The sequence below is a fragment of the Poecilia mexicana genome, unplaced genomic scaffold, assembly GCF_051168715.1.
Source record: "Poecilia mexicana isolate PSO_F unplaced genomic scaffold, ASM5116871v1 scaffold_10, whole genome shotgun sequence".
Taxonomy (NCBI): domain Eukaryota; kingdom Metazoa; phylum Chordata; class Actinopteri; order Cyprinodontiformes; family Poeciliidae; genus Poecilia; species Poecilia mexicana.
This window is the reverse complement of record NW_028263379.1, coordinates 29,642,642-29,662,377: the sequence shown is the minus strand read 5'-3', so window position 1 is coordinate 29,662,377 and position 19,736 is coordinate 29,642,642. Positions and strand designations below refer to the sequence as shown.

Below are 19,736 nucleotides of genomic sequence, written 5' to 3'. Positions count from 1 at the left end.
TGTTAATATACACTTTAGGAAATTAAACCTGACTCGAGTACAGAAACGGAACCATTAACAAATACCTTTTTTTATTTCATGGAGCTAATAAAGTGAATTAACATAATGCCTTGGTACCCAAGCCAAAATTTAATATGCCTCCACAAAAAAAAAAAAATAATAATAATAATCTATGAGTGCACAATATTGTTAATACAGTGAGTCTGGAAAATACAGCCACTCTTACTTAAACTTGAGAGTACAAACAAGCCTCAATAATGGTGGTGCTCATGTTGTGGTTTCACAATACCTACCTCTATGGCAACAGATGTAACATTAAAAATGTTAGCTTATGGCATGTTAAACTTGTTCAGTGATCTCCCATATCAAAAGAAAAAAAAAAAAAAAAAAAAAAAAAAACAACTATCACATTGGCATACAGAACTTTGTTAAAAGCAGTAGCTCAGTGTTCATTTCTAGCAGTAGAGACTATAAAAAAAAAAGCATTTGTTATATCAGACTAATGGTAAACATAACTGTCCATCTCTTAACTGAAAAAACTGAGACAATGTAAGAAAAGTGTTTCATAGATTTTCAAATTCTCCGGCAGACGAAGCAGAGCAGTGAAACCGTTCTCTGCTTAATTACAAACTACAAATAAAGTAAATAAAAAAAAAAATTATTAAAAAAAAGCAATGTAACAAACGTCTAATCATTGTTTGACAGATTCAGCCCTAGATTGTTCCATGCTGCGGCATTGTCGAGCAGTAGTGTGTCCGTGTTAGTGTAAATTCAATCTGCTCCTTCTCCTGGTGTTTTCTTGCAATATTAGGTTTTTATATATGTAAATGAAATGGATTCTGGCTGAAACCGTTGATGAATTTCCTGCGAGAGCTTTATATCCCTTCCCAAGGTAAGTGTAAACAGTTCAGCCATTAAGACAGCTTTAAATTACAAATCAATGTAAAAAGGGGGATAAAAAACAAAACAAAAAGAAAGGAGGAAAAAAATTATAAAAGAAACCAGAAAGGTAAAAAGGTCTTCTAAATCTCCCAGAAGTCTGTTATTAGGACACAGAGGAGATGGGGTTGAGAGGTGAACCCATCTGTGTCAGCACTTTATCCAGCCACTGCAGAGGCCCGTGCAGGTGCACCTCGATCCAGCAGGGGGTGCTGGTGACATCCTGTCGGTGGTACTCGGCTCCCCAGCCCTGAGAAATTTAAAAACACACCAGCAGAAAGGTAAATCATGACTTCTGTTGCTGCTGTGAACCGTTTCAAAGTAAAAGCGTGCGACTTGTCACCTTGACAAAGCTCATCCTGATGGTGCACATCTTGGTGAGCTCATAGACGGCCTCGAAGCCGTGGTTCACCGATTGGGCCAGCAGCTGAGCGAACTCCTGGTTGTTGAAAATCTTCAGGCTGCACCCGCTCGGAATCTTGCACACGGTGGTGGGATGGAAGCCGTGGTGGAAGTTACAGTTGCGACTCTGGACGAAAATGCTGGTGTCGCTGAGGCACTCGGCATACACCTCCCCTCCCACGTAGTACAGGTGCACCCCTGCACAAATGCATGAACAAAGTGTCAGCGACCGCAAAACGGCAGGAACATGTGCTACATCCTTCCCTTCGCCGCCGTACCCTTGCCGATGTGCCTGCGGGTGTTCTCGATGGTGGAATTGCGGTTGACGTTGGACAGCAGTCCGAGGCAGAAGCGGTTCTTGTTGTTTGACGGGTCGGTGAAGCCGTCCACCAGCACGCTGGTTGACGAGGCGTGGTAGGCCTCACCGACGCGGTTGTTGAGCTCGTAGTAGACGATGGAGCACCAGTGGCTCGGCTCCTCGTACTCCACCGGCTGCACGTCTGGAAGCGGAGCAGGTCGAGATACGTTTTAGCTTTTAGTGAGATGAAACGCTAAAATCTCTGAAGATTCTCACAAAATCAAAGCAATTTTGACTTTGAAAAAGTCACAGAGATCAATCTGGCAGATCTAATAAATGATTCAGTTTTTTATTTTCTGAAACACTACCGTTTCTCAAATGTAGTAATAACTAAATTTAAAAAAAAAAAAAAAAAAAAAAGGTGGATACAAGCTCATTCTCTCAAACAGAGTAGGAAGTAATACAAGCCATTTAGCATGATGGGTAAAAACTGCCAGACCTGCATAAGTTTCAAATGCTTATTTCACTAAATTCAGTGTTTCTGTAAAGCATAAAGCTACACTAGATCAATGAAAAAACTTATTAATTAAAGGAACGTTGAGAGGAAGGAAAACAAGTGGAGGAGGGAAAAAAATAGAGCAGAACAAACACGGACATTCAAGAGCTGGGGTGAGATTCACAAGGTGTGGTCTGGTCTTAGGGATGTTGTCGATCCTTAAGTGTATTGGCAACATCACCAATCTCTAGCTGGATTGGGGGATGTTTGTTCACACGATAAAGTCATTAAAAGTAATGGATGCGACGGATGTAAACAGTTAAATCAGATATTCATAATTCAGCTGTGGTGCTAGTGCTCATCATCTACCAGCCATCAGAGGAGACGTTGGCGTCTCATTCAGGCGTTGGAGCGACAAGATCCCCTGCTTCTGAGGAAATCATAGTCTGTGGTTCTACAGAAGAGCCTACGGATTCAACACCTTCAAACGAAATGCAACTTTTTATGAACTCTGTGATGCTGTGAGAGCTCTTGTGGATCCAGCTGCACATTGTCCAAAAATCATCATCCTCTTGCTACTTCCTGTCGTCTTCTTCAGCGGTTTTGCCAGTAGCAACATCTGGCAGTTGATTGCGAGATTCTTTTGACATGAAAAATGTTTTAGATTGAAAAACCACATCATTCTAACATAAAAACTTTCCGAAAAACATGATTTTTTTCCCAAAATTGTTTCTATAAAGCAATTTTATTTTTGTAATTTCAATTTGTGCAATTTTATGGCTAGTGGAAACGGAGTTACAGACATTTTAAGGACACAGGCTACCACTGTTTCATTTCTTCCAGCTAAGCTAGTCCTGAGCTAGAAGAAAACAAAAAAAGACAACTGGATTGCAGCTCAATGGTCCCATTTTTAGTTGAAGGTTTTCACTTTTATTTGTAATTGATGGTTTAATGATCCTGCCATCACTACCCTTGAATATCCAGCAAACAGAATGACTACAAGAAAGTCATTCTGATAATATGACTTTCTGGTCATAAATCAACCTGGATGCAATAAATGTATTTTCAAATGATTTACTAACACAACATAACTTTTCTATAATATTTCAGGTTTACCGAGATGCATCTGCATCTTTTTATTTTATTTTTTAACTCTCCAGATATCGTGTGCAGTTCCCACCTCTAGGTATGCTGCTGCTCGTTTCCATGGACTGGCTGTCCTGGCCCAGCTGCTCCTCCGGGGGCATGTAGGCCGGGGGCGGGGTGTCAGCTGAGACATGAAAAGCAGTTAGCAATGGATGAGACCAGTTGTTGCTGCTGCTGGCAAATGGTCTCTCTCTCTCTCTCACACACACACACACAGAGATCTCCCCAGACAATCATCACAGGATCTGTACCCCGGAAACGGTGTCAGATTACACGTACGCCTCACTTCTGAACCACATGCTAACCCATTCCCGACAAAGAGCCAAAGAGGCGTTTGAGTCCTTACAGGAGAAGAGAAGAAATGGAGAGAAATCTGAACTACAACATGCGTCTGCAACACCAAACAAGTTTATATCCTGAAATTAAAATCTGTTCCTACTTGACTCCCTGCAGCATATCTGGACTTTTCACTTTAACATCCACCGATAAAGAAAAAAAAAAAAAATGCAAACAATTCAGTGTTTTTTTTCCTCCAGCTAAATATGCAGCAACATTTCAGCAGATAAATGGAGGATAAAGGCTTCCTGATGGCCATACTTGGTGCCTTTGCTGCAGGCAGATGCCCTGGGTCTGGCAGACAGAGCTTTGCTGGCATTTCCTTTGTTCCCATTAAGACGTGGTTTGATTTGGATCTCACTGGTAAACTCATCTGGTTAGTTTTGCAAAAAGCTGCAAAATACCACGGTAAGAATTATACGGTTTAAAACTAATATCAGTTTGGGTTTTTTTTTCATATCAGATCTGATCTTAATCATTTTCTTTCCTTTATTTTCTTTATTACAAATGACAAAATATTTTCAAAAAGTGTCTTATTTCAGTCATCCCTTCTGTGTGTGGAACGACAAACTATTAGGGACAGGTTACTAGAATGTTTGCTTAATTACGAGAATAAAGTCATAATATTAGCAAAATAAAAACCAAATTTTACCAGAAGAGCATGTTAAATTACGAGAAAAAAAAGTTGTTTTAATGAGAAAAGATCTTTGATGGAGCAAACTGACGTAAGCAGGTCAGTGGGTGTAGTTTTTTTTTTTTTTTTTTAAAATAGACTGTCATTTGTGCGATAATTTTCAAATCCAACTACTGATAATTTGTCGCTGATGCGTTAAAATATTCAGGATTTCTTCATTTATAAAACGGATAAACACATAACTTCACAATATGCTCAACATTCCTCCTTTTACTTTTTTGCTATATTTTGTGGAGGCGTTTTAATATTCCAACTGGATTTTTGTTTTTTGGCACCATTACAATTTTCTTTGTAATATGACTTATCTTTTGTATTGCTGCAACTTTTTTATGGTAATACTACGACTGTTTCCTGTATGACAACTTTTCTGGGAATATGACTATTTTGTATTATTTCAACTGACTCATTTTACAAATTTTTTCTGGTAATACAATGAATGTTTTTCATGCCATTATGACTTATCTGGTAATATCACTACCATTTTTTTCTGGTGATATGACATTTTTATATTTTACAAAATCTTTCTGGTAATGTGGCAACTGTTTTATGTATCATTACAAACTTTATCATTGCTGTGGTAATATGACGACTTTATTCTCGTTATAAAAATTATAAATCTTGGCCTGTGCCTAGTTCTTCATCGTAGAGTTGACCTGAATTCAAAGTCCAAATAAATAGAGGCTGTAAAAAACACTTAAACAAAAATGGCCGCCCTGGGCTTCCTGACATCATTCTGAACTGTGGAAGTCCCCTGCCCCCCCAAAAAACTTCATTTTTTTAAATATTAAATCTTCAAAAACCAAACATTTGATTAATTGCTGCAATAGATTTATAGCCCAGCCGTAACAATGGTTTTAGCTTGAAAATAACCTCAAAGCAAGGCGCTACATTAACTGGAGCTCAGAAGTAGTAAGAAAATGTGTCACAATATTTTTACAATTGAAGCTGATTCCAAGTAAAACACCCGATACTCAAAACAATGGACAACAACAACCAGCAGGGGGAGCCTGGTGCAGGATCTGGTCGGCCATGACAGTTCAGTAGTGTCTGTAGCGCTGCAATGTGAACCTCTGAGCTAATTTGGGAAAATAAAAACCGCTTTGTTTGTGTCAATTCTGACCCAAATTAATATTTGTAAAGAATTTTCTTAACAACCCTAGATACCACTGGTACACACAAACTTTTATTACAGATTCTGTCTCCTTTAACTCCACTAAACAGATTTTTTTATATGTACATGAAATCATCTGAGCTCCTCTGAGACACACGTTTGTGAATCCTCGCTTTTTGCTGCTTGCATAACACAACAGAAGCAGTTCAGGAAGAACAGCCTGGCGTATTTCCCGGGGTCGGGCACGCGAGTGAGCTTGGCGTACCTGGGAGTTGGAATGGACTGGAGGGCCCTGAGCTGGCAGGAGAGTTGGGGTAGGTACCGCTGCTGGCTGGAGAGGAAGGGTAGGGGGAATTGGGAGAAATGGGGAAAGAGCCGCCGCCTCCTCCTCCTCCTCCTCCTCCTCCTCCACCGCCTCCGTTGCTGTTGCCGCCGCCGCCACTGTGCGGCTGTGGGAAGGAGTCTGGGAAGGTGGCGTTCAGGGGCATGTGCGGCTCGTTGTGGGTGAGGTTGCGAAACTGTACGAGCAAGCTGTGCTGCGGGTTGAACTCGCTGTGCCTCGGTACCAGGACCGGCGGGAGAACTGGATGGCGGAGAGCAAAGACGTCCAGACGGGAAACATTAGTTTAACACAGGAAACGCACATCTGTAAAATATCACATGGCTAGGCTAAATATTTATGCATCTGACTAGAAAACATGAAAATATTTAAGATTCCTAAAGACTCGTCACTCTAAATGACTCAAAATTATTAAAACATTAGCCAATTACTAAGAAAATATCATAGAAAATATAAAGCTCATAAGAGCTGAAGCTAAAATTATGCCAGGAGAAATAAAGGAAACGTATCCATCAAGACGGAAACTATTATTTTTAGTAATATATTGATTATTCTGATCAACTGGATAAAACAGATGGCACATTCCACAGATTTTTAATTTAACTTAACACTAGCAAACAAGGGTATATTAAAATCTATTAAATGGGTATATTAGCAGCTACTGTTGCTAACTAGCAGCTGGCATTCTTGTCTTGAGTTGCAGAAGACAGTGAACCATCTGTTCACAACTCAAAGTTTAGAATGAAAAGTAAAGTCCCACAAGAAAAAAAAAAAAAGTCCCACAGAATAAGATTAAATAGCCCAGTCTCGACAAAATTTAAGACCTGTGATTAACGCATTTCAGGCCAACCTTTTCTTTTTGCAATGAATTTCAGGCATTTTATGACCTTAATTTTACATACATTACTTCAAGACTTAAGGATGCGCAGACACCCCAGCTTTCTTAATGAAGCTTACATAGTGATAAATCACAAAGAGCTGAAAGATCCTCTCTCTCCCTCCCTCATCGTTTGAAGCTTTTCTGAAAGCCTTCAGAAAGCCTTTGTTGATATGCTGCAAATGTGCAGCATCTCCTGACAGACATGTGATCCACATCCTCGAACCAGTCAATAAAGAGCTGGCGATCTCAAACAAGCCCAGTGTCAGAACGGCCGTCCTGTCGGGGTCATCCTTCACTGTGTTTATGGGGTGTGTGAATGACATTAGGAGGCGAGCGGGGAGGTTTGTGCAGGGAAAGTGCTGGGAGTTTAGCCTGAGTGGTTTGTGCGCTTAGAAAGCCGCTCTCTGATGCCACACCCAATCTGAAGTGCCTGAGGCATATAATCTAATAAGACTCCTAGAGCTAGTGATATTGATTTTCTGTGAAATGGAAGAGGCGGGTTGAACAGGCCTGCATGATGACAGCCTGCTGACCTTTGTGGATTTGTTTACCAGCTCCTCAGTGTTCCGAGCTCTAAGGGATCTGGCATGACTCGGAGAACCGTTCATCATCCATTTATTAAAAACGAATAAGAAAAAAAAACCTAAATCATTATGTCTGTTGTAAAAATTTAATTATGACATTATGGTAGTGTAATAATTCAGAAGATTACTGTGTGCACTTATCGATCGCCTTGATTACAAACACTGCTGTTAATGTGTGGATGCAAGTGCAGGAAATCTTTTTAATTGTATTTACGGTCACAGTCATATTGATGTTAGCAATAGCTGCAAAAGCGACATATTTCATCCGCTTCCTGTTTAACTGGGTTAGGGTTGTAGTCAGATGGTGGACTGCGGCACCTAAACACGACGCTACAGTATGAGAATGCAAAGACTAGCAACTTCTAGGAAAACATTTAAAAAAAAAAAAATCAAAAATCTGTTCAGCCAAGACAGAAAAAGGTTTGTCCTGCAGCTCTAAAATAAAGGTTTTCTTTTTTCATTAACTTGCAGCAGCTCAGACTGTCGCAAAGCAATAATTATCCGTTTAATTTAAACGGGACAAAATATGACATAATGGCTACAGTCATTTCTGCTAACAGTTTCATTTCAGATTGTTTTACAGACTGTGGCAAACTGGTTTTGGAAAGAAGAATGTCAGAAAGTACACAAGTGGATGTGCATATTTAGACACACATAAGGTGTGAAGCAGCAAATAGACTGGAATAACTTGAGTAAAATACGATGTGGATGTGTGTAAAACTGTTGGTTGATATGGCTGGAAATAAAACAATAAATACTTAAAGATACCGACTAGAGGCATCTCAATATGGAAATAAATTCTAGATCAGGTGTCATGACACTGACCAATCCGTAAGGGCAGATCTATTCAGTCTAATTCTATGCTTTGTGATCTGAGTGACATCATGCTTTATGCTTATTTTACATTTTATTTATAATTCCTGATTGAACTTTCTGAACCATTTGAAAGAAAGTTTGTTTTTTTACATGTTTGACCATAATAGTCAAACTTATTTTTTGAGACTTCATAGTACATTTATTATTGTTTCAGCTGCTTCCAGTTCCAGTGTTAAATGTTCTTTGGAAAATAAAGTGTTGAGACTGGGGTACTTACATTATACCGTTATATTACCTGAAAATGGTCTCAAAAAGACATTATTGCTTAATGCAATACATTCTGGGACAATTTATCATCCAGTAAAATTTGTTGTTGTGACAGACTGAGCTATAAAAATCATTTAAAGGGCTAGATTTGTTTTCACTTTTATAGCCTAAATCTTTAAAAATATTCAGAATGATTTTAATGTTTTTTTTATTTCTAATATACAAAATTTGTATGTAATTTTGTCAAAATACAACAAAGGGGCTCAATTTAGACCCCCACATCAGCTCTGCTAACTATTAAATATATAAATTCAGGAAATAGAAATCAGGCCAGGCATAAGATTAAAATGTCAGTCCCAGGTGCCATGTTTTGTGTTGATCACAAGGAGTAAAGAACATGTTTAGTTCAGACGAGATTGAAAAGATTTTAAAGGGGCAGTGTTATGCGTTTTCCAGGCACATAGTGCCATTTTATAGCGCAATTGAGAAGCTATGGAACCATCTGTTCTAAAAAATGCTGTATATATAAAATATGACTTGACTCTCTGATTTAACGCCTTGAAATTGGGCCTCTGTCTCTTTAAAAACTCCGCCTTCAGGAAGTCATCACAACATGGCTCCTCTCTTAACCCTACAACAACATTTTTACCAGAAGTAGCTTGGATAATGAGCTCAGCAGATGTTCCACCAGGTGTTTGCCAATAGCTGCTGGCTAGTCTGAAGGAGCTGAGTGGGGGAGTCGATGGTTAGAGCTGCCTTGTGAGGTGGAAGCTTGGAAACTGCAGCTCTGAGGAAGAGTTTTGTCCTCAAAGGCGGAGCTAGGTCCACCCAAATGTAATGGTTGCCATGGAGATTAAAGGATTTCTCAAACCAACACTCATGGTATGTTTTTGATTAGGTAATTACATTAAAACATGATGTAGAGCTCAAAAGAGTCAATTTTACATCACACTGCCCCTTTTTAAAGTTAACCGTTTTCAGTAATAGAGCAGCTTTGTGAAATGAAATCAGAGGAAGTGCAGAAATCTAAGAAGTTATCTGAAAGGAAGTTTGTTTTTTTTACATGTTCAGGCATGTCTGGTTCATTCAGACTGAAACAGGGAAAAGCAGAGTGAACTCAGCTGATGAAAGTGTGGAAAAAAAAAAATACAGTTGGTGCTGTTTAACACATCAGGCCTTTCAGCGTCTGTCACTCAAAATATGCTGGATCAGCATAAGTTTGAAGACGAGCTGCACAAAGGATCCAGTTCCAATCCAAATAGTAATATCAATGTGTGCAATCAGGACATGTAGGATATATTAATGGCCATGCATATTTATAAAGCATTTGGCCAGCTGGAGAGCATGTTAGACAGAAAAATCTGAATCAATCAGAAGAGATATCCTAATTTCATTACAGCAATTTTAAGAATCAGTATTGCAATCACATATTCTCCTGATGTTGTGGTTGGCAGCATGTTGGGAGTAGCTCTGTTACTTTCATTCTGATTTTTTTTCTTTAAAAAAATCCTGTTTCTGGCAGAAAAAATAAAGTTTCTGGACGATTATTCCCTCTAGGTTTGGATGCTGTGCAGCTGGAACTAAATTTCCCTTTGGGATCAATAAAATTAAGTCATGACTTTGTGATGATTTTGCCATTGTTTTAGAATAATAGTAAAACCCTCTCCATTGTGTGCTTTCACACTAAATGTGACGTCGCTTTTGGTTCAAAATGTAAATAATTGAAGGTCAATTAATAGGACGGCTATGAAAAAAAAATAGATGAATTGTTGTTCTTATAGAATAGCTTTTAAACCCAAATCGGATGAAACTCAAAAATGGGCCATAAAAATTCTGATCAGTGAATTTTTCTCTTCCTTTACTGAGAACAGGGTTTCCCATGGTGAAATTCAAGGATTTTTTTTTTTCTTTTTAGCATTTTCAAGGTAAATTTTCAAACTTTTCCAGCACCACTTAGGATATTTAAAAAATACAAATGAACCAAAGAAGACGGTTTCAATTCACTGTTTTATGACATCAAATTTTACTATTATTCATTAAATCTTCTAAAGGAGGAAGAGAAGGAGAATGCAAAATGTCTCCTAAACGCCCTAAAGACAAGTAATGTTCTCGTTAAGGTTTCTAGCATTTAGCAAATAGAAATAATTTTGGTGATTCTAACTGACAAAACAAGAAAAGTTTAGTCTGATTTAACTTCAGACAGCAATAAAAATAAGTATTTTTATTATCTTTAAATATCTGGTTTCAACTGTAAATGACTCCTTACAAATTTAGACTTTTAATCATGTTAGATTGCACTTTATTACCAAACTGTGCAGTTTGAATATCAAACACTTTCAAGGACTTTATACAGAAATCAAGCACTTTCCAAAACACCCAAATGAAATCCGCTTGTTTTTAATCAGCTGTGTGAACCGTGTGAATTTTATAGAAGAAAACCAAAACCAGTCGGACCAGTAGCACCTACCGGGGCTCTCTACTCGCTTGTAGTGATACGGGTTGATGCACACCTCCTTCTGCTTGGAGCCGAACGGATACTCGCACACCTCCAGCGGCTTGAGCTCGTGGTGCGACTGCAGGTCCGGCCAGCGCCACACCCTGCAGTAGATGACGTGGGGGAGGCCCTTCCTGTGCGAAACCTGGAGACGACCGTCCAGCGATCTCGGGATGGTGACACATTTGCTGGGCTGTCCGGGACAGCTCAGCGCCTTCTCCAGGTCCTCCATGGCACCTTTCTTCTTCTTCAGCTTCTTCACCAGCGCGTCCACCGCCTTCTCGGCCCACTTCTCCTCCTCGTCGCCCTGCTTCCAGCCGAGCAGCCGCTTGACCGCCGGGCTGGTGAAGGAAAACAGGCTGGACATGGAGGTCATGCTGCCGGCTGCGAGACTGTTGGGATTGTCGGTCAGTCCGGGTTTTAGGGGGGAGGAAAAAAAAATAAAAAGTCCAAAATGAACTCTAAAAGAGCGCCTGAGAGTGTGAGGGTGTGAATGTAAGCACAGATGATGGGTGGGGTGAACGGAGAGGAGGTTTCAGCCTTGTCCGACCAAGGACAGGAAGCAAGGGAGGAACGGGAGTCAGCAAGCAGGACGCAGCTGCTCCTGGTCAGGAAGGGCCCTCCAAGCAAGCTGTTCGGAGAAGGGTCACCGCCGACGATGGGAAGACAGGGCTGTAGGAGGGGGAGGGGGGGCGTATGTGTGCTGGGATCGGGACGTGGCTGCAGGTCTCACCGGCGAACGTCTGACACGCGCTCTAAAAGAAAGCCGACATCGCTCGGATCGCTGCCGGCTCCTCTGGAGGCCACCGCCTTCCCGCACGGCGCAGCGCTGGGGTTTTGATCTGCTGCGCTCCTGCAAACACGAGAAAGAGGAAAAAAAAAAACATACAAAAACTATTTTAAAGAAAACAATGACCTGCATGAAATCACAGATAAATAAGAATGTCTTATTGATCTGTAAAAATCGAGAAGGAATTCTGTTCTTGAATATTTGGTGAAATAGACCAGAACAGCGTCACCTAACGGATCAAAAATAATCCGTCGATCCGATGTGCTTGCTTACTTGCAGTAGTGTATTCTACTTGTATCATTGTCTGTTATCGGAGCCACTACAAGTCAAAACAAAACGCATGTAGCCAAAAATCTCGGCAACTTTGGCCTTCCTAAGCTACGGTCAGATACATCGCCCTTCCCTCTGCATCATTCGGATTGACCGGACCGGGGTCAAACACGTCGCCTCCGGCTGCACAAGCAGCTGTTTGGTGGGGGGGGGGTTTGGGTGGTTGTGAAACTAGGTCTGTGGAAAAAGGATGTGACCACAAGGGCCGTTTCCTCCTCCATCTCATCTCTGCCCGGTCTCTCCCTCCCGGACCACAGCTGTCCGACAGCGGTGCGCCCACTCCCACCGCTCATTGTTCTACGCACACATGAAAGCGAAGGGGGGAGCCGTAGGAAGGAGGACACAAAAGGGAAGCGCAGACGTTATCGGACCCAAAATGTTCTGGATTTTGTTTGGCGTTTCCTATTCAGGCAGATGTTTCAACGGAGGCTGTCGAGATCAGACCCGGCGGCTTTAGACTTAAAAGTTGCTAAATCGTCAGTTAGTAATGATGACAAAGTCATGCTGTACATGAAGTCAAAAAAAGGTGAAAAAAAAGTATAACAAGTAATCAATGAAGACTTTATGCATATCAGGGTTTCCACAAATATTTTTTTTAAACTGGTGGGGGTGACACCAGCTTAAAAAACATTTTAAATGAGTCTTCAAAATGTATCTAAAACATTATGCATTATGGCCAAACTATATTAGTTAGCTACCTTACTGTTGTTCAAAATCAATCAATAAGTTTATTCATTCAACAAAACACATTTCATCACCATTGTACAAAAACATTGTCTTGTAACAATTCATCTACATGAGCGAAAGGGAGCAGGAAGCCTTATAAAAACCTGCCTCTCTCAATAATTACAAATTAATCTTGTTTTCATGGCTGCATATATATAAAAAAAAAAAAAATCAAGAACATAACTTAACACATCATTCTCCTCATTGTTAACTCAAAAAAGTATAAGACTTTATTTTTTTTTCTTTTAAAGTATTTTAATTTGGTTTAAAGCAGGACATTTTTTCAAATCTCATTTAAACTATTCCATAATTTGACTCCATGCACCAAAATATTTTGTTTTAAAGTAATGCAACATACGTCAACATTAGGGTCAACTTTACAAGTTTGAACTAAAAATGGATTCAACTTAACCTTCCTCAGGTAGCTTTCTTTCGCTTTTTCTCTCCCTCTACTTCAGACTGTCTGCTCTATTTAACTTCACTGCTGAAAGCGGAGCAGCACACAGTTGCCAGCTTCACAACCAGACAGGAGGCTTTTCAATATAAAGTGAATTTTAACAATTCATATTTAAATTTCTTTCAAACTCTGATTATGGTTGGTTAGCATAAGTGTGCAAATATAGGCTATACATGCAGTTTTAACATTTGTATTTATTTATTTTTTTTAAATCATTACATTTTGCCCGGTTGGTGCGCTACAATCAATAACATGTAGAGGAAACCCTAAATATGTTTATTTAGGGTTTCCTAAATAAACATATTTATATTTCCAAAAATATAAATTTTCAACCATCAGGAAAAAGTTGCTGATTAGAAATACACCAATGGCTCAGAGGAAAAAAAAACAAAAACATTTCCTTTATTGGCTCCGATTGCAAATTAGTAGATAGAAATATGAAAAACTGTTTTTGCTTTGTTTTATTTGTTAAGTTCCAACATTTCCAGTCTATGAACTCGTCAACCAATGGCAGGTACTTTGGCGTTTCAGTCACATGAAGGTTAGATGCACACTTTGATAAATTAGTAGGCGTTTGTATTGTTTTCAATTTAAAACTAAAGCTTTCTTAGAAAGTGATCATTTTGTTAACATTTACCCATTGGCTTTGCATTTCAAAACTTAATTTGCTCAATTTTTACTTTACCTTTTCAACACCATGAAGGCTAATTTAGCTTTCTAAATTGGTCAAAAATCAGAACATAAAGAAAAACAGAAATCTGATTGGTTCAACATCAGTAATTAGTTTTAGGGCATATATTAAACAGCAGAATGGCGATCCACGGTACAAGAGAAAATTGGCCAGTTCTGTTTAGTCATGGGATCGGTGTACTGCTAGTGATTTTGATGCTACATGTTGGGAGTCACAGTATCTGGGGAATTTAACTCATTCATTCGTTGTTGGATTTTAAATCTATTATCCCCATCAGACTTATAAAAAAAAATTCAGAAGAAAGAAATCAGTGTCGGCAAGGAGGAGAAGCCTGATCGGCACATCTCTATTGCTAATCTTTTTCAAGTTTACAGTTCGCCGTGATAGCTTATCACGTTTCAACTATCAAAGGCGGAGATCAAATCAGACTTAGACACACATTTTCATGGACACTTTCTGAAACACATGGCTGGGAGGAGAACACAATACCACTCATCTCCTGATTCATTGAAACCACCACACTAGATGATTCATGGCCTTGCAGAGATCATCAGGAATTTCTGAGCAAGAAGAAGGTACAAGCTAGATATATATATATATTTATTTATTTACAGTCACATGATTAGCAGTTCTAAAAGCAGGATGTACAGAAACCTTAACACAAAAGCTCAAGCCAAGAAGTCGGTGAAGTGGCCAAGCAGAGGCAGTAGAAAGCAAATTATCTCAGATTTATAAAAGATAAGGCCGCACTACAAGCTTCTTACAGAACTGCTGCAAAAACTCCACAAGCTTCAACAAAAACTGGAGGGGGAAAGAAACACTTACAGGCTCATTAATGCTCTGTTTTGCTTTTGAATGTCTGAAATGTTCAAACGTAAAGTAGAGGGGAATGACAACACGGAACAACGGGTCGGTTTAGGAGAGAGCACCCTCCGCTTTTCCACCCAGAGACAGACAGGAATCAGGCTCATCTAATGTTACACAAACCCTAAAATTGTAGTAAGATAAGCCTAATGTGCTGCTCGAACTTTACACAACTACAACACAGTACATATATTTTAATATATATATATATACATATATATACATATATATATATATACATATATATAAACTTCAAAGCCGTATTGAGAGTTACTATGAGAACTCCCCTTGGGGATAAGCTAACTAGCCTAGCTCTCGTTAACAGAACTTGTTTAGCATAAAGTTAATGTCAAACGCTACACAAACAGTAAGCTCATCTACTTAAAATAAAGTTTAAGTTATATTTTCTCTTTAAAACGACAATTAATTTAAAAAACTGTTGTTTTACTCCTGACGTGTAGCATAAGCTGCTTTTGTCTTTCACCGTCAGCTTCTTTCCAGAAACTTTTTAAACTTCTAATAAGTGACGCAAGGCTAATGTGTGCTAGCCGTTAGCCTAGCCCTCCTTCAGTGGGACAGAGCAGCGAGCCTACGGACACCGCACTGATGACGCTCTCTACGTTTTACTTTTACTCGTTTGCAGCAATGCCAAAACTGGGGTTTAGCTACATACCTTCGTACGGAGTTAAGGTTCCATACATATGGTCGTTCTTGACAATATTTCAATCCAAAGTCCCAACTTTTCTACTTGTAAATTACGCCTCGCTTCAGCCTACGCTTCTCTCCGACTCCTCACGCCGTGTCCTCCAGATCCAGGAGACAACTAGACTGGAAACAAACGCATATCCCTCCGCCGCCACCAAAAGAAAAAAAAATAGTTCTCACTCGAGCGAGAACTAGAGTGAACTGGGCTGGATACTTGCTAAATCTCCAGCCCCGTCATATTAACTGCATCAAACATATTTTATTGTGCTAAAAATACGACGTCCAGAGACATGCTTAAAATAAGATTTACTCGATCCATCTTGCGCATGATCCAGGGCGCTCTAAGTTAAAACGTTTTCCCTCCAACTACATTTATGCGAAAATAAGGGCGAAAATAGTTCCAAAATAGTATTGCACGTTATGCAATATATGCATAACGTGCAAGAAAGAAAGCGACAATAATATAAGCGTAGTGTTTGTTTTTGTGTGTTTCCGTGTTGTATGTGAAGTCTTACGGTGGTCGTGCTGAGGCTGGGGAACGTCTCTCTCTCGCGCACAAGTTGCTGGCTCCACTCAGTCTGGAGCGCTGTGGTTTGTTGTATTGTTGCCCTTTGTTGTCAGTTGCTCGAGACTTCAACAATTCCCGCGTTGCTAATCCGTTTAATTTTAATTAATCCAACTAGCTCCTCCAGATTCGCTCCCGTTTTCGCAGACGAAACTCTTCTCACGGACTGTACTGTTAGGAATGCGGACTCTCCATTCAGTCTCCGAATATAGTGCGGTGTTTGTGGATCCGCCACTAGTGGGCAACCGTCGACCTGTTACTGAAGTGAACAATTTATGTGAATCTGATGGATTTTCTTTTCTGAGTTTCAATTATTATTTCAATTATTTTTAGAATATTTCTAAACGGAGGCAACCAAAATTGTGTGTGGCCATGGGCAGAATTTGATTTGGGGGCCCAATTCAAAATTAGAAAGCTAACCCTGATTGTCTAAATGTGATATTCCATCCATCCATTGTCTATCCTGACTTATCCTTGTAAAATTTGTTACTTAACAAGCTTACTAAATAAATATCAGCAAATACATTGTGGATGTAGGTTTATTTCACTGATTTACTCATTTATTTGTTATTTAGAATGATGACGATGGAAAGATGCATTTCAGTTAGAGGTCTGTTTATGGAACAGACCATGGGTGTCAAACTCCAGTCCTCAAGGGCCACTGTCCTGCAGTTTTTAGATGTGCCACACATACAAAAAACGCTGGAATGAAATGGCTTAATTACCTCCTCCTTGTGTAAATCAGTTCTCCAGAGCCTTGCTAATGACCTAATTATTCTATTCAGGTGTGGTGCAGCAGAGGCACATCTAAAAGTTTCTGGGCAGTGGGCCCTCCAGGACTAGAGTTTGACACCTGTGATCTCGACAGTGAAACAGTAAAATTATCTAAATGTCTTCCTGCTTCTAAAAGATATGGCACTGAATCAGCAGATGTTTTGTTGTGAATGTTTGGTGTGTATGATGTATGTTTGTAATAGTTTTCTGAGCTGAATAGCTAATTTTCGTTTTATGTGAATAGGGGCCAGATATTATGTTCATACCTCATGCTGCTCCTTTTGTTAAGTGATTTCTTTTAGTCATTATCTGAACTATTCACATTTATTTTTGAGTGAATGAAGCAAAAATATTAAATGAAAAGTTAAAATGAAAACGGCGACAACCTGACCACTTGCCAACTCTCCTATAAGAGGAACAAGTTTGGGAAACGGCACCGTTAAACATGTCGGATTATGTCTCTGCAAAGCTCAAGAACATATTAAGATCATTTATATGATCAGATATAATATTTATCCTAAATGAGCTATATCATATAGCTATGGCATGATCATTTTCTTTTTATATTTTAAGCCAAAAATTCACATATAATTTTGCAATCAAGACACATTTTCTTTAAAAATTACATCATGGTTCTCTGTAGGAGTTTCGTGCAGATTTAAGAGAGTTTTAATCCATTTTGCTTGGAAAGGCAGATGAAGTGCCTTTAATAGTGAAGGTAGACATTTAAACCGCTGGGAGGAATCGTCTTGGCTGTCTGCAAAGCCTCGTTTGCCCTTTGCTCTTGTCTTTCATTTGTTAAAGCATTTGAATAATGGCTGATTAGCGAACAGTTTGCTCAAAGAAAGGATGAGCAGCTGCTTTTGCTATTTTTGATTAATCACATGGCCAACGAGAGCAGACGAGGCCTTCCAGGCTGAGATGGCAGCTCAGGCGAAGCGTTTCCACTCTACACGCTGCTGCAGACCAGGAAAGAGCCAAGTGGTGTGTGTGACTCGGTAACCGGTCACCGAGAGACACGATTCAAAGCATAAAACGATGTTCAGATATGTGCATAAATTACACAAGTTCACACAATCTCACACTCCTCGTTACAACCACAATTTGTAGTTTACTGTCTTTGAATTTTATGTGATAGCTAGACAAAAGAGTGCATTTATTGTAAAGGATGAGAAAAGTAGTCTGATTTTCAAAAATCTGGACAAAAGAAAATCTGAAAATTGCAGCTGAGTCTGATATTCACTACTAGATACTAAAAGTTTTTTTTTTCCCTCAGATTCTCAATTTAATTTAGTTCTAGACTTTGAACCATTCAAACACATTAGAATGCTTTGACATAAACTACTCAGTTCAGTTAAATAAGTTTTGCTTGAAGTCGAGAATGTTACATAACCTTCACTTAAAATTTTTTGATAAACATCTACTTCGGAAAAATGTGTCATTTAAAAAAAACAAAAAAACTCGTTATTTCTGTTCTTAGGTTTCAAAAATAAAGAAAAGCAAAAAAATTTAACAGAAAAAAAGATGGATTCATTTCCTTCTGTGGGATGTTGAAATTTACGAAAAAAACAAACATGATTTCCAACTTAAAGATGCAAAAAATTGATCTGAAACAATATTTTTAATGTCATTCTGTTGTGTAAAATCAATTCGTCACACGAATAAAACCCATTTAAACCAGGATTTGTTTTTCAATTTATATTGAAAATGTTACTTGAATTTTTTATTATTATTATTATTATTTTTAGGCCACAGTTACTAAGAACCATTGTGGAAGGTTCAACGAGCCACAGTTGTAGACAAGAAGATGAATCTGCTAAAAAATAAACATAAATAAATAATCACTTTATGGTTGCAATGTGCAAAAGTTCAAAGGGTGCAGATACTTTTTCCAAGATATTGTGCTTTTTTTATATTGCTTGCCACTTCTGTTCCATATGGGAACCTCATACAGCTGCATTATTGATATATGCTCTAAGCATATACTTTATAAATTAAATTACAGCCTTCTGCACAAACCTTTACACACACACACACACACACACACACACACACACACACACACACACACACACACACACACACACACACACACACACACACACATGTTTGTGTTGCTATCTTTGTGGGGACTTTCCATTGACTTCCATTCATTTCTACAGCCTAAACCTTACCCTTTTCCTAACCCTAACCCTAACCAAAACTCAATTCATACCTTAGTCCTAACTCTGACCCCTGACCCAAAATCAGGGTTTCCCCTTGTGGGGACCAGGCTCCGGTCCCCACAAGGAGCAATTGCTCCCCACAACGTAGTATATGTCAGGAAAATCGTCCCCACAAGGTATTACAAACAAATGCGCACACACACGCACACACTCATTCTTCTGTCCAGTAGATTCCTGTATCAAATGTACTCTACAATGCACTTAAATTCATAGTGATGCTTTTTCCACTATTAACGACACACAGCATGTTAAGGTCAGGTTTACGTGGAATTGCTTTTCCGCAGCACAAATCAGAGAACAAACGGTTAGCGGCTTACCCAGTCGTCAAAGGAGCTGCGTCAACCCGCCTATTCACGAACGACAAAGCAATTCCTGGTAGAAAATTTCCAACTAGAGAAAGCACTGAGTAGAGCAACACTTTGCAACTGGACCACTTCTGGAGGAATTTAGTGAGAAACGCTCTTCTATAGAAAGAGTGAGACAATACAGAAAAGGTAGGAGTGTTGTTACCAGTGAGCTGCTCCTCCAAGCAGGAAAACGAGCAGCAATCACCTTAGAAAGAGCAACTCTAACTATGTTTGAATCAAGGAAGGATTTTAAAGATACTATTCAGGGCTGCAGGTAAAGATTACTTTAGTAGCTGATTATTCTGTCGATTAATCGATTAATTGGATTAAAGGAAATTCTGCAGATTTCTCATTTAAACACTTGAGCTTATTTTATACAATATAAGAAGTATATTAAAAGACACAAATAAACAATACAATTCCTTATTTTGAATAAGAAAATAAACAATAAACAGCCGA

At 39.1% G+C, this 19,736-nt stretch overlaps 1 protein-coding gene across 3 annotated transcripts; it reads right to left on the bottom strand.

The window, feature by feature from the left end:
- Positions 1-54: 54 nt before the first annotated feature.
- Positions 55-16,180, bottom strand: smad5 (SMAD family member 5). Of its 3 annotated transcripts, none has more exons than XM_015005518.2 (7): positions 15,882-16,180; positions 10,777-11,656; positions 5,688-6,005; positions 3,316-3,405; positions 1,620-1,841; positions 1,283-1,539; positions 55-1,189 (listed from the first exon to the last, which is right to left on the bottom strand). In XM_015005518.2, exons 2-7 carry the CDS (start codon positions 11,177-11,179, stop codon positions 1,046-1,048), a joined length of 1,434 nt encoding a protein of 477 aa, XP_014861004.2. In that variant the 5' UTR covers positions 11,180-11,656; positions 15,882-16,180; the 3' UTR covers positions 55-1,045. The 3 variants fall into 3 exon arrangements, with proteins under 3 accessions (XP_014861004.2, XP_014861005.2, XP_087865917.1); XM_015005519.2 differs by lacking the exon at positions 15,882-16,180 and adding an exon at positions 15,335-15,563; XM_088009791.1 differs by lacking the exon at positions 15,882-16,180 and adding an exon at positions 15,438-15,501.
- Between the last annotated feature and the right edge of the window lie 3,556 nt (positions 16,181-19,736).